The sequence below is a fragment of the Artemia sp. Qi Xiang Cuo genome, chromosome 2 (genome assembly GCF_049724085.1).
Source record: "Artemia sp. Qi Xiang Cuo chromosome 2, ASM4972408v1, whole genome shotgun sequence".
Lineage (NCBI taxonomy): Eukaryota > Metazoa > Arthropoda > Branchiopoda > Anostraca > Artemiidae > Artemia > Artemia sp. Qi Xiang Cuo.
This window is the reverse complement of record NC_142795.1, coordinates 94,563,387-94,577,821: the sequence shown is the minus strand read 5'-3', so window position 1 is coordinate 94,577,821 and position 14,435 is coordinate 94,563,387. Positions and strand designations below refer to the sequence as shown.

Genomic DNA, 14,435 nt, shown 5'->3' with positions numbered 1-14,435 from the left:
AAAGAGGGGGGAATCATCCCCTACAAGTGAAAGAATTTTAATGAAAAGCACACCGTCAGATTCAGCGTATCAGAAAACTCTCTTACAGAGGTTTAAAGCTTATATCTGCAAAAATCTGCAACTTTGCATGTTTTGCCAGAAGAAAAATATACGAATATAGAAGTTAGTTACGTAAGTTAATTTTTAAATTACGTCATAACCAAATTTAGAAACATCCATTTAGCAAAAGAAAAGTAAAATTTTTATGCAAATTTTGTTTGCTTATTCAAAGACGGTGAGCCAAAATAAAAGATGCATTAACTAAAAAACGATCAGAAATTAAATACAAAAAAAACAAGTTTTTAAAACTGAAAGTAAGGATCGACATTAAAACTTAAAACGAACAGAAATTATTCCGTATATGAAAGGGGCTGTCCCCACCTCACCGCCTCGCTCTTTACGCTAAATTTTGAATCTGTCTCACAACTTTATTTTTTAAAACAATAAAAAAATTTAGCGTAAAGAGCGAGGCGTTGAGGAGGGGACAGTCCCTTTCATATACGGAATAATTTCTGTTCGTTTTAAATTTTAATGTCGTTCCTTACTTTCAGTTTTAAAAACTTGTTTTTTTTATTTAATTTCGTTAAGGGTCTCCTAGAAGGGTCGTGATTCTACCTGGTTGATAACAAATTAGGCTATATGAAAACTTTGTGTGGAGTTATAGCCTAGTAAAGTGTTGCTGGAACAAAGGCAGTCACGCACCCTGTTTGAATGAGTCACCCTTAGGTTTATGTGAAATTCCCAGTACGATTCTGGAAAACTTTTATAAAACTAATAGAAACTTAACCTAGACTAGGCTATAGTGGAGGGGTTATATTGGGTAAAACCTCCCAGTGCTTGGCTAATGCATAATCTTTGACAAGTAGGCTATACTGATCAAAATACGCTCCTTCTAAACATTTAAAACAGGCCCCCAATCTTAGGGACAATGTATAAGTTTAGGCTGTTGGTATTGGTGGTAAATTTGCAGGTGGCACAATAATTTAGCTATGATGAAAGCCAATACATCCTTTGATGCCTTTTTTATGCTTTTTCATAATCCAATAATTTCTTCTGTTGCAAATTGCATCTTTAGCCCTTAAAGAGGCCCTGAAGGTATTTTATATGGATTATGAAAGAGCATAAGAAGTATCAAATGATGTTTTCACTTTCATTCTAGTAGATTATAAGGTCCACTGCAAAGTTACCATGAAATTTACCCACCCCCACCAAACAAATGCGCAAATATATTACCTGAATTTTTGACAGCAAAATTACAAAATTCAAAAATAAGTGCTACATTTGTTGACGGCACTTGAAAACTTAAAACAATAGGAAAACAGTTTATATTTGTGTTGCCCAATAAATGAGGTTTGATTGTTATTTTTTGGAATATATTACTCTTGAATAACTTATTTATAAATTAGTGATATGTTTTTAACACCTTTTCAGTAACTTAACTACTGTTGATAACTTCTTTGTGTGGTTAAAAAAATTAAATACCTTTGGGGCCCCTTTAAGGGCTCAAGATGCAACTTGCAACAGAAGCAATTACTGAATTATGAGGGATGTCACCCCCCTGATTGAAGGGCAACCCAGCTTACCTAGCACTCTGCAACGTCGCTTGACTCCTGGATTGTACCTTATGACCTGCGCAACAAATACTCTGATTGACAAAAAGCTACCAAAAGAAGTGAAAATGCTGACCCTCATGCCGACCATACCTGACAAGCAGAACACTCGTACGAAGATGAGCATCAAGCTCCGAAAATTATTTTCCTACTGTTTATATGTTTTTACGACTTTTGTGCTTTCACACTAGTTCATTTTTTATGGATGATTAAATTAATCTTATTTGTTTTCATTATGTTCAATGTTAACTGACCACTTTGAAATAGGTATACAAGTTGTAAGAAAACTAGTTTTTGAGATTTCAAGATGGATATATTATGGACATATTATAGACAAAATATGGACATAATTTGGCTGAAAAGGACACATTTTTGGATGCTCAAGGGACATATTCATTGACCAAAAAGTTCCTAACCCTGTATACTCACCCTTAAGGCCTGTTTATTAATAAAATCATCATTGTGACAATGATGGTTATGGGGCTTATAGCCCCATAACCCAAAATACTTTTATTGATTCCCAGCTGGGTAAGTGTAGAAGTAGAATTTCTCAGCCCACCTTGTAAAAATCAGGGTTTAAGTCAGGTACAGGGAACCTATGCTCGGTATATATGCAACCTCAGACTGGTATAGCCTCGTACGTTGGTGATAAAAAGTATCAATCAAGCTTTTAGACTATAATTTTAGCTCTTCAACGGACATTAACAACCTCCCTTTGCCAGTCAGGGTCAGGAGGCTTAAATTATAGTTTGAAGGTTAGATTCACACTTCTATTACCACGGCACTAGTTTCTTGTTTGAACAGTCCGAGGTTGAATAGGTCCCTGTGATGAAGCTGGTATGAAGTATGTAAGGGGTAAGTCAGAGGGCGTCTTTCAAAAATGTGGAAGTGCACTAAAGGGTTCTGTAATGTTGCCTGTTTGTACGTCCTGTGTTTATGCTGTTTCTATGCTCAGTCAGGAATAATGAGTCTGATGATTTTTTCCTTTGGTAATTAAATAGTGTCAAAGCCTCTCCAAGTTGTGCTCGGTTGATTTGATTATTCTTTAGGCAGATGCGTTTGCGACAACTCGTATAGCCTAGACTCTACCGCCTAGACTCTAGGCGGTAACACTGTCTTGACTTTGAAATCTCATTAATGTCAGAGTATTGTCTTGCTACATGGCTATTGGACTAGTAGATAACATTTCTGTAAAACAGATTGGCAAAATATGATATTTTGCCAAATAATTAATATTTAGAAATTTAGCTGATAATATACTGTAATTTTTCATCATTTTCTTTTGCCTATTGATCTAGAGTACATAGCAAAATTCAACCCTATATGCCAAATCGAATCCCCACATCTGATCCATTATTTGCTGGTTGGTACTACCACTTTATTTAACAAAATCAGTTCCATTGGATTCTATTTGCCTCTGAATGTTTAATATATTGCAGGTCCAGGTCTCTACCAGTTTTTGAAAAATGCCAAGTCCTTTGTGGGAATATTTTACAAAAGTATCGGCTGAGTCTTCACTATGCAAAATATGCAAAAAAAGTGTTGCTACCTCTGGAAATACCACCAATCTTAATGCTCATCTCAAGACAAACCACAAAAAACAATACCAAAGCATAAAAGGAAGTACATCGGCCGGGGCTGCCAGTGTTAACCCTGATTCTGATTCGTGTCCATCTGATGATGAACATGATTCAAGTCAAATTGTCCCATCACATAGCCAAAACTCAACCAGACCTTTGAGTCAAGCTAGTGACTTTACCCAAGTTACCCGTGATAGAAGTGACCAGACTGACTCAGGAGCACCAAGTGCAAAGCAGCGGAGAATTGACTCGTTGTTACAGACCAAGTACAGTGCAAAGCACCCTAAAACTGTAAAAATGAACAAACTGGTTGTGAAATTCATTGCAAAAGATATGCAACCCCTCTCTGTTGTTTCAAATCCTGGGTTTATTGATCTGGTGCAGGGCCTTGACCCCAATTATACTTTGCCATCCCGAGCTAAAGTGACAAGAGATCTTCTCCCTTAAATCTATGCTGTAGAGAAATTGAAACTGCAGGAGGCGCTAAAAAAAAGTAGGACATGTGTCCCTTACCACATATATATTGACCTCCCAGGCAACTGAGGGTTTCATGGCTGTCATTGTACTTTTCATTGACGAGAAGGGCTGCCTCTGCAGCAACGTGCTTACTACTAGAAAATTGAAGAAAGGCATACTGCTGATGCTATCACAGCTCATCTTCTAAAAATTGCCACTGAGTGGGGGATTAAGGAAAAGGTTGTAGCTGTAGTTACCGATAATGGAGCAAATGTGGTACGGGCTGTAAAGGATGCTGCATCTGTTGTAGGTAAAGGCTGGAGACATGTTTCGTGCTTCGCACATACTCTGAATTTGATTGTGATGGGTGCTATTGATGATACTGCTGACTGATCACCTCTTGTCCAAAAAACTAGGAACATAGTCAGCTTTTTCAGACGTAATGTTGTAGCTGTCGACAAGTTGCGCCAGGTTCAGATCACTATTGACAATGTTTATACCAAAAAACTTAAACCTGATGTAACCACTAGATGGAATTCGCTCCTCATAATGTTGCGTAGTCTACAAGACCTGAAAGAGCCAGTAACAAGTTCGCTGGCGCTTCTCGGTAAAGTAGATCTCCTACTCACTGAAAGTGAGTGGGATGTTATTTCAAAAGTGATCGCGGTACTTACACCTTTTGACCAGGTCACAATAGAGCTCTCTTCTGAAAGCTATCCCTCCATCTCAAAAGTCCTGCCTTTATCCAAGATTTTGAGACGCCACCTTGTTCAGGTAGATTGTGGTGGATTTTCAAATGTCGCCGAGGACCTCCGCAAGGCATTGATGGAGAAAATGCAAGCTAGATTTATAAACCTCGGTCAGGTCACACCCGTGACGATTGCCACATACCTTGATCCGCGTTTCAAGAAATTGTATATCTCCCCTGACGATCTTTTCTCGGTTGAGGGCAAAATAGCAAGAGAGATGGATTTGGCCTTGTTGTCTGCTGAATCCGTAGCAGCAGGTACAAGTACCGTCAAAAACCCCGCGACACAGCATCGACAGGCTCATGACAGTTTGTGGGGCTCACATGACGAAGTTCTGATAGTCAACTCAGGACGTGGTTTGACAGCAGCCGAGTCTATCATGGCTCTGCAGCTTTTTAACAGGGAATCTGTAGTTCCAAGAAAAACGGATCCACTCAAGTGGTGGAATTCTTGCAACATGGGCTCTAAGAAATATATGTGCAAGGTTGCCATGAAATTATGTCCGTGCCCGCCACCAGTGTCCCTTCTGAGAGAGTTTTTTTCCAAGGCCGGTCAGTTGATCACCGAGTGGCGAAACCTACTCTCTGGGAAAAACATTGACATGTTGCTGTTTTTGAATAGCCAAATATAGCCTCGTTTTTTTCTTGAGCCCAAGTAGTTTCACGTCTGGGTTTTCGTGATATTCTTTCATATAATCGAAGTTGGTTTTTTCATTGTTCAATGTTGTATTATTCGAAGTTTTTATAAAAAAAATGATGCAAAATACTCTTTAACTACGATTTTCGTTATTTAACTTTGGCAAAAACAAGAGTGTATCGGAGCCAAAAACGGTTCCGAAATATCGATATCGATATATCGAATATCGAAAGTGAAAAAATCGATATATCGATATATCGAAAAATCGAAATATCGCCCAACACTGGAAGAAAACTTACTCTAGGTGACAAATTCGGGCACATGTAAAAGCATTGTAGACCCGGTGTAATCGCATAAACCAACCCAGACAATGCTTTTTTGTCAACTCCGAGCGGAGCGTTAATCATTAACTCTTTGCTCTCTTCGCCATCTGAAAAAAAGTGAAATACTAAATTAAACGGCAAATGAAATAAAAAGGAAGTTAAATACACTAACCATAACGGCAATAATGAGCATTAATTTTTTCTTGCCAAATATTGTAATATAGGGGCACTTCGTGATCCTTTAATGGCGTTTATCATGTTCACCTATCAGGAAAACCCTCTGCATTATTCAACCGAAGACCATTTCAAGGAGGCACACTTGTGCCTCTATAAAGAGGCGACCCACCACAATGTTAAGCGATTTCAGGTCCTAGAGGTCGCAGAGAGACGGCGGAAATCACATTTTGTAGCCCAAGCTCAAACTAAGAAACTTGCAAAATTTCATCCTCCTCCGATTTTATCTTCATGGGATAAACTGGGCCGGAAGTTTGGACCCTCCCACCACAGTCCCCCTTTAACGTTGTCCGATTGGGCTGAAATTTAGAGGTTAAGCTTTCCTTGGGCCCGGGAGCTTATCCTCGAAATTTCAGCTCAATCTGATCACTCCTTCCCTGTTTTCCAAAAACCACATATAGCCACTTAAACTTCATCATCTCTTTTTTTTTTTCTTAGCCACGCCTACAGGCCACAGGTGGCAACGGATCCGGTTGAATGAGGACTCATTCGAAGCAGAATTCAACCTGTTAGGGCCTTTTGTTATTTTCAGACCGAAAAAATTAACCCCCGAATTTACATTTACGAAAAACCTCGTTTTCCTATATTAGCCCATGTTAATTTTTCCCACCACAATCCCCCTTTAACGTTGTCTGATCGGGCTGAAATTTAGAGGATAAGTTTTCCTCGGGCCTAGGAGCTTATCCTCGAAATTTCAGCTCAATCTGATAACTCCTTCCCTGTTTTCCAAAAACCAAATATCAAGTTTTTTGGGAATTTGCTTGCGTCGAAAATAGCTTCCATATACTAAAAAAAAATTACCATTGTATCTGTATAGTCCAGCGGTTGATACTTCAGACTGTCAGGCGGAAAACTCGGGTTCGATTCACCATCAGAGCAAATTTTTATATACTGAATTTAGACTTTGAAAGGAAACTCAGTTTTTTTTTAAAATTATTTTAAAAAAATTACGTTTTCTAAAGAGTTAAAGAGGCTGAGTTACAAGGTCGACCCTTAAAACGTACAGGGATTAGGAGGCACAGTTGGGGGGCTGTTAAAGTGGCTGAGTCACAAGTTCGAACCTTAAAACGTACAGGGATTAGGAGGCACCCTGTACGACGTGATTTGAGTATTCAGGAACTAAAAGCCTTAACACAAGAATGTTCAAGAGCGGGCGGTTTGGGGGGCGGCAGCCCCCCAACTTTAACTCCTGACACGATCAGCTAACAGTTAGTCAAGCAATAATAAGTAATAAACTGTACAAAAACGTGCAGAAATTATTGGAAAAAAACTACGTTTTCTAAAGAGTTAAAGAGGCTGAGTTACAAGGTCGAACCTTAAAACGTACAGGGATTAGATGGCACAGTTGGGGGGCTACCGCCCCCAAAACCCCGCTTTCGCAGCCTTTAAATATAAAAAAAATTTCTTTAAACTGAAAGTAAGGAGCGACATTAAAACTTAAAACGAACAGAAATTATTCCGTATATGAAAGAGGTTGTGCCCTCCTCAACGCCTCGCTCTTTAAGCTAAAGTTTTTATTGTTTTAAAAAAATAGTTGTGATAAAGTAAAACTTTATCGTAAATAGCGAGGCGGTGAGGAGGGCCCAGCCTCTTTCATATAAGGAATAATTTATTTTCTTTTTAAGTTTTTATGTCGCTCCTTACTTTCAGTTTAAAGAATTTTTTTTATATTTAAAGGCTGCGAAAGCGGGGGTTTGGGGGCGGTAGCCCCCCAACTGTGCCTCCTAATCCCTGTACGTTTTAAGGTTCGACCTTGTAACTCAGCCTCTTTAACTCTTTTGAAAACGTAGTTTTTTTCAAACAATCACAGACTAGGCTTTTACTTGTCTTGTTGCTACTTGAGCATCTGTTACCATTCGTCCGGCAGCTTTATTCTACATAGTGTTTATTTATTTCCCTCGAAATCAAGGAATTTATTTATTTCCCTCGAAATCTAGGAACTTATTTATTTCCCTTGAAATCAAGGAATTTATTTATTTTCCTCGAAATCAAGGAATTTATTTATTTCCCTTGAAATCAAGGAATTTATATATTTCCGTCAAAATCAAGGAATTTATTTAGTTCTTTCGAAATCAAGGAGTATATAAAAACCTGAATGAAAATGGCAAATTTTTAAACAAATGGAACAAAGCAGCGATTTACAATACACTTTAATACAATATATACATTTACACTTATGTGTAATAACTAATAAGTGTATATATATATATATATATATATATATATATATATATATTATATATATATATATATATATATATATATATATATATATATATATATATATATATATATATATATATATATATATATATATATATATATATATATATATATATATGGAGGATGTTTCCTTGGGGGAAGGGACATTTCTATAAGGGGGCGTCGGATTTCCCAGCATTATTTAAAAAATGATCAGAAAAACCCCTCATATACGTAATTAAATAAATAAAAAAGTTTTTTTTAACTGAAAGTAAGGAACGACGTTAAAACTTAAAACGAACAGAAATTATTCCGTATATGAAGGGGGCTGTCCCCTCCTCAACGCCTCGCTCTTTACGCTAAAGTTTTTTTATTGTTTAAAAAAATAGAGTTGTGAGAAAGTCAAACTTTAGCGTAAAGAGCGAGGCGTTGAGGAGGGGACAGCCCCCTTCATATACGAAATAATTTCAGTTCGTTTTAAGTTTTAACGTCGTTCCTTACTTTCAGTTAAAAAAACTTGTTTTTTTTTTATTTAATTTTTTAACGTTTTTGAATTAATACAGGTTTTGATTTTGGCTCACCGTACATTAATAATTAAAACAAAATTTGCATATTATATTTGGTTAAATGGCTTTCTCGAAACTTGTTTAATTTTATTTACGAACATTTTTATTAGTAATAAATATACGTAACTTAGAATTAACTTACGTAACGAACTTCTATATTCATACATTTTTAACACGTATACTAGGGGGTTCGCCCCCTAGTCAATACCCTGCTGTTTAAACTATAGTTCAAATTTTTTTTTCCAGTTCTTTAAAAATGACCTCTTAATCACAGTCAGTTGATCAGTTGAAAAACTTGTTTTTTTTTATTTAATTCCTGATCTTTTTCTTTAATAATGCTGGGAAATCCGGCGCCCCCTGCATAGCAATGTCCCTTCCCCCAAGAAAACTTCCATCATGGAAAGATCCTTCCATATAGCCCCCAACCCTCTCCGTCCCCCACCTACCAGAAAAAATCTCCTCTGAAAAAGTATGTATACTTCCCAATAACCAATACTATATGTTAACATTGAGTAAAGTTCATAACTTTCAGCCCTCCCCCTGGGGACTTTGGGGGATCAAGTCATCCTAAAAGACATATTTATCATATTTTCGACCATGCTGAACAAAATGGCTATCTCAAAATTTTGATCGGGTGACTTTTGGAAAAAATGAGTGTGGGAGGGGGCCTAGTTGCCCTCCATTTTTTTGGTCACTTAAAAAGAGCACTAGAACTTTTAATTTACGTTCCAATGAGCCCTTACACGATATTCTAGGACCACTGGGTCGATACGATCACCCCTGGGGAAAAAAAAAACAAAAAACAAACAAACAAAAAAATAAAGACGCATCCGTGATCTTTCTTCTGGCAAAAAATGGAAAATTCCACATTTTTGTAGATAAGAGCTTGAAACCTCTACGGTAGGGTTCTCTGATACGCTGAATATGATGGTGTGATTTTCATTAAGGTTCTATAACTTTTAGGGGTCTTTCCCCCTTTTTTCGAAAATCAGCCAAATTTTCTCAGGCGCGTAACTTTTGATGGGTAAGATTAAACTTGATGAAACTTATATATTTGAAATCAGAATTAAAATCTTATTCTTTTTATGTATCTATTGATATCAAAATATCGTTTTTTAGAGTTTTGGTTACCATTGAGCCGGGTCGCTCCTTACTTACAGTTCGTTACCACGAACTGTTTGATTTTAAAAACCCCTTATATACGTAATAATTTCTGTTCGTTTTAAGTTTTAATGTTGCTCCTTACTTTCAGTTGAAAAAACTTGTTTGTTTTTTAATCACATATAACGTCGAAACTATACACAACTGCAGCGCCAATGAAGTACGATTTTCACAATTTTTGAGTAGGGCAATGTTCAACATTAAAGCATAAGATTTTTGATTGAGGATTAAGTCAAGAATTTATGTGCTAATTTTTGGAAACTACAAAAAAGCGGAGTAAGCTTGGGAAAGCAGTTTTCTATCGGCAACAGTTATTTGGGTGAAAATACAAAAACATATCATGATTAAAGAGTAGCTGGGAACAAATCATTGTCAAAACATCGTAAGAATCATCTCTTCATTAATAAATGAAACCATGATAGTCATGGTATCAAAATAAGCCAATTTTAAAGCAAAAATTTTATTTCCCTGAGAAGGCTACTTATAGCGCCAAAAATAAAAAAATTTAACAAGTAAATAAAGACTCACCGAGCTGCAAAAGTGAAAACGTTTGTAACATTGAAGGATCCATTTATTGATAGTGTTACCTCAACAGAAAAATTTGGACTGATTTGCCTTTAAAACTGTAGACATGAAGCTAATTTTTTTATAGACTTGGTAATTGGTTTCTGTGGTAATTAAGTCATTGAATATTATCTCCTTGCTTAATAGCAGGATGTCCCCTTATGCTCATTAATTATATACAATTTTAGTCTCTAGTTGTGTTTATACGATTTATTCATATTAAATCAGAGTTTCTTAGACATAATGGCAATAGGCAATTTTGTTTTGAAGGGTTTATAGGCTCAGAAATAAGACTTCTATTTTATTTGTAACAGTTTAGTTGTAGTATTTATTTTTAAGGTTTTCCGGATTGGAAATGCACACACACGCAGCCATATACAAGTAGAATGCTAATATGGAATTCTACCGGTCCTATAGGAAGACATTTCTACCGGTTCTGTAGGTAATACTTCTACGAGACATTACACCTTTTAAAAGAGAGTGACTATCCTCTCACATGGCCTTATACTTCTATAGAAGCTATAGCAATTCCCATGTTATTTGCTTGCAGGTATAGGACCATGCTATTTGCTGGAAGCTATAGGAAATACCATGCTATTTGCTTGCAGGTATAGCAACTCCCATGTTATTTGCTTGCAGGTATAGGACCATGCTATTTGCTTGCCTGTATAGCAATTTCAACGTTATTCTATAGAAGCTTTGCATAACATATTATGAAGGACAAGTTTTTCTGACGCAATTTACATGGACTAGATTTCTAATTCATAGTATACAGGTCTTTTTAAGGTAAACCCGTGTTAGAAAACCTGAGCATCTTGTTTAGCTGTTAATATATTCAATTATTTTTTGTATATATTCAGGTTTCAGATTAGGATTTTCAACAGTTTGAATAGTTCATTCAATCTATCAGTATCGATACTTTTGCAATCATTGACATAGATATGGAAAATTCTAAGCAGCTTCTGGTAAGTAAAATTGTCTCGTTATTATAATAAAAATAAATTGTCTCGTCATTAAGTTAAGGAAGAAATTTCTTCCATATGTTTTTTTTCACCATGTTGTTACCTCTTTAAAAAAGCTTCCTTCTTTTAAATATTAAACGATCCATATATTTCAATTTTAGTAAATATTAAAAAAAAGAGAGGCATGTTCACTTTGATTTTGGCTCATTGTATATGAAAAATTAAAATATAATTTGCATATTAGTTTCGGCAGATATGAAAGGTCGCCTCCCTCCTCAATATCTTGCTCTTTACACTAAAGTTCGAATTTTGTTCGAATCACAAAAGGTTTGTTAAGATATCTCTTTTGAAAATGCTAAAAAAAAGCGTATAGAGTGAGATATAGGCTAGAGGGCGAATTCCTTATATACTTAATAATTTTTTAGTTTAGGCTATGTCCAGGAATCCTTTTCTTCCTCTTTTCTGTGATTTTAAGTATTTCGTAATTTAGGTATATAACTTTTAAGAACTTTGCATATAATTGTCAACTTTTTTGATACTATGGAATTGAGGGTCCAATGCCCTCCGTTAATATTCTGAATAAGTAAGAATTGAGCTAGCTAATTAAATTTTGTCATTTTTTTTTTATTTCAAATTTTGGGGGTTTAGTACCATGATATTCGTATGTACGTGAAGGAATATTTGAGCAGAAAAATATTGATTTGTAAAAAGTAGCAGGCATTCTAGAGCACTAATAGATTGAGCGCTACAAGTTTCAGAATCGACTTTATAGGTCAAATTATATCACGGGAAGAGGGTTTTAAAATCCCCCTTCCCTCCAAACTCTAAATTTTCCAAAATTCTACTTCAGAAGCTTTTTTAAATATTTGTAAAGTGCTAATAGTTAGAGCACTACAAACTTCAGAATTGACTTTATAAGTCAAATTATATTATGGGGAGATGTTTTTTGAAATTACCTTTTCCTCCTTCCCTTCCCTCCAAACTCAAAATTTGAAAATATTTTATTCCAAAAGCTTTTCAAGTATTTCTAAAGTGCTACAAACATCAAAATAAACTATAGAGGGTAATTCGTCTGTGAACAAGGGCTTATTACTAAATTTTTTCTTCTTTTTTAAGGATGTTGAGGTGGATTCTTGCAATCGCCCTCCCTCCAAAAAGAGACCAAGATGGGATGATATCACATCAATGCAAGCTGCAAGGCCAACAGTCATCAGATTTGCTAATTCCAATACACGTTCGTTGGACCAGCCAGGAGTCTCTATGCAACCTGACAAGAAATTCGAGTCAGCCTCATCTGATCAAGATGGAGGGAACACTCCTCTTCAGGCCTCGGCAGGGACTTCTGATGTACAAGTACAGCCAGAATTTGCAAATGTATATATTTTTTTTCCGTATTTTTCAAAAATAAGACAAATTTTCTCAATTGCATAACTTAAATTTGTTTCTAAACTATTCTATATTCTTTCATTAACCAAATTAGCAGTACGTAAAATAATGGTTGTAACATGGAAGTACCAAATAGCTTATCATACATTTCTATAAAACCTTACCTGTAACATCTCTTTTAAGCAAGATGTTTTCTAATGCAATAATCCATTATTTCTTTAAACAAATAACTTTTATTTCACAGTTGAAAATCGAACAATCATTCTTAAACTGAGATGTGTTTTGCACCTAGCTTTTGTGTGTATATTTAATCCGTTTATCAAATGTCCCATCGAGAAGGGTGAATTTTTAATCCTACAGCTATAAATTGGAATGCTAATCAATCGCTACAAAAGTGCATTTCAAACGACCGGATGTTTTTTATCTTCGATGAGATATTAACACGAGAAAAACGGATTCTTAAAAGTTGTTTTCAAAAAGAATTTGAGACTGAAATTCTAGGGTTGATATAATACATAAGTTCTATTTGAACGGTATTGTGAAGTCCTCTACCCTAACTCGAAAGAGCTCCAATCCTTCTACTCCAAAGGAAGCTCCCAGCCCCCAAAGGTCCCCCCCCTGGGTGAGCGGTACATGTGCCGCTTTTTTTCCGTATCTCCGATAATTACAATGCTTCACTACATATATACTGAATTGTATTTTAACCCGTCAAAAATTATGAGAAAATTAAGAATTTTTGGAGTAGAACTTCAAACATCGCATAATTGGTTTCCACAGCACGTTTCTATCTGACTTCAGCGCATTTCTATCTGACGCTGTTTCCGCAGCACGTTATAGACTAATTGAATATAGGCTAAGGGGTTAGAAGCACAATTTCAACCTGTAAGAATATTTCGGCGTTTGTGTGTTTGTGTGTGTGTGTGTGTGTTTATGTTTGTGTGCGTGTGTTTGTGTGTGTGTGTGTGTGAATGTGTGTGTGTGTGTGTGTGTGTTTGTGTGTGTGTGTGTGTGTGTGTATGTGTGCGTGTGTTTGTGTGCGCGTGTGTCTGTGTGTGCATGTGTGTGTGTGTGTGTGTGTGCGTGTGTTTGTGGGTGTTTGTTTGTGTCTGTATGTTATTAAAAAAATTTGTAATTTATTATACATTGTATTTTAAATAATGCTATAAGAAACAATAAGTAATTTGTTATGCATTTCGTCAAAAACTTAATGAATTCATTTTCTAGTTTCAGGGGGAGGCCTTGAAAACCTCTGCCTTCCCTGGTCCAGGACTTCAAAGTATCATGGGTAAGTGTCCCCTCTCACCGGATGTTAGTGAAGGTACGTTATTTGATATCCCCTTGGATTTTCAATTTAGTACAAGTACAGCCAGAATTTGTAAATATATATATTTTGTTTCCGTATTTTTCAAAAATAAGACAAATTCTATCAACCGCATAACTTAAATTTGTTTCTAAACTAATCCTATTTCATTTTCTTTCATTAACCAAATTAGCAGTATATAAAAGAATTGTTGTAACGCCGAAGTAGCAAATAGCTTATCATGCATTTCTATAAAACCTTACCTGTAACTTCTCTTTTAAGCAAGACGTTTTTCTAATGCAATAATCCACTATTTCTTTAAACAAGCTAACTATATAAACAAATCGCTATTTCATTGTTGACAGTTGAATAGTCATTCTTAAACTAGGCTAGCTTTTGAGTGTATTTAATCCGTTTATCAAATGTCCCATCAAGAAGATTGAATTTTTAATCCTACAGGCATAAATTTTGAATTTTAACCGTTCGTTACAAAAGTGAGTCTCAAATAACATGTACCGCTCTTTTTTTTTTTATATCTGATAATTCCAATGCTTCACTAAATATCAACTGAATTATATTTTAACCCGTCAAAAAATTATGAGAAAATTAAGAATTTTTGAAGTAGAAATTCAAACATCGCATAAATTGTTTCCACAGCGCATTTCTA

General features: G+C 35.7%; 1 protein-coding gene across 1 annotated transcript; it reads left to right on the top strand.

The window, feature by feature from the left end:
* The first annotated feature begins 4,234 nt into the window (after nucleotides 1-4,234).
* Nucleotides 4,235-5,065, top strand: LOC148955840 (zinc finger BED domain-containing protein 4-like). Its single transcript, XM_089107921.1, has one exon. The coding sequence runs from the start codon at nucleotides 4,235-4,237 to the stop codon at nucleotides 5,063-5,065; it is 831 nt and encodes a 276-aa protein (XP_088964047.1).
* Nucleotides 5,066-14,435: the final 9,370 nt, after the last annotated feature.

Coding starts and splice junctions, on each gene's coding strand:
- LOC148955840 (XM_089107921.1), top strand. CDS start 4,235: ATGTTGCGTAGTCTACAAGACCTGAAAGAGCCAGTAACAAGTTCGCTG.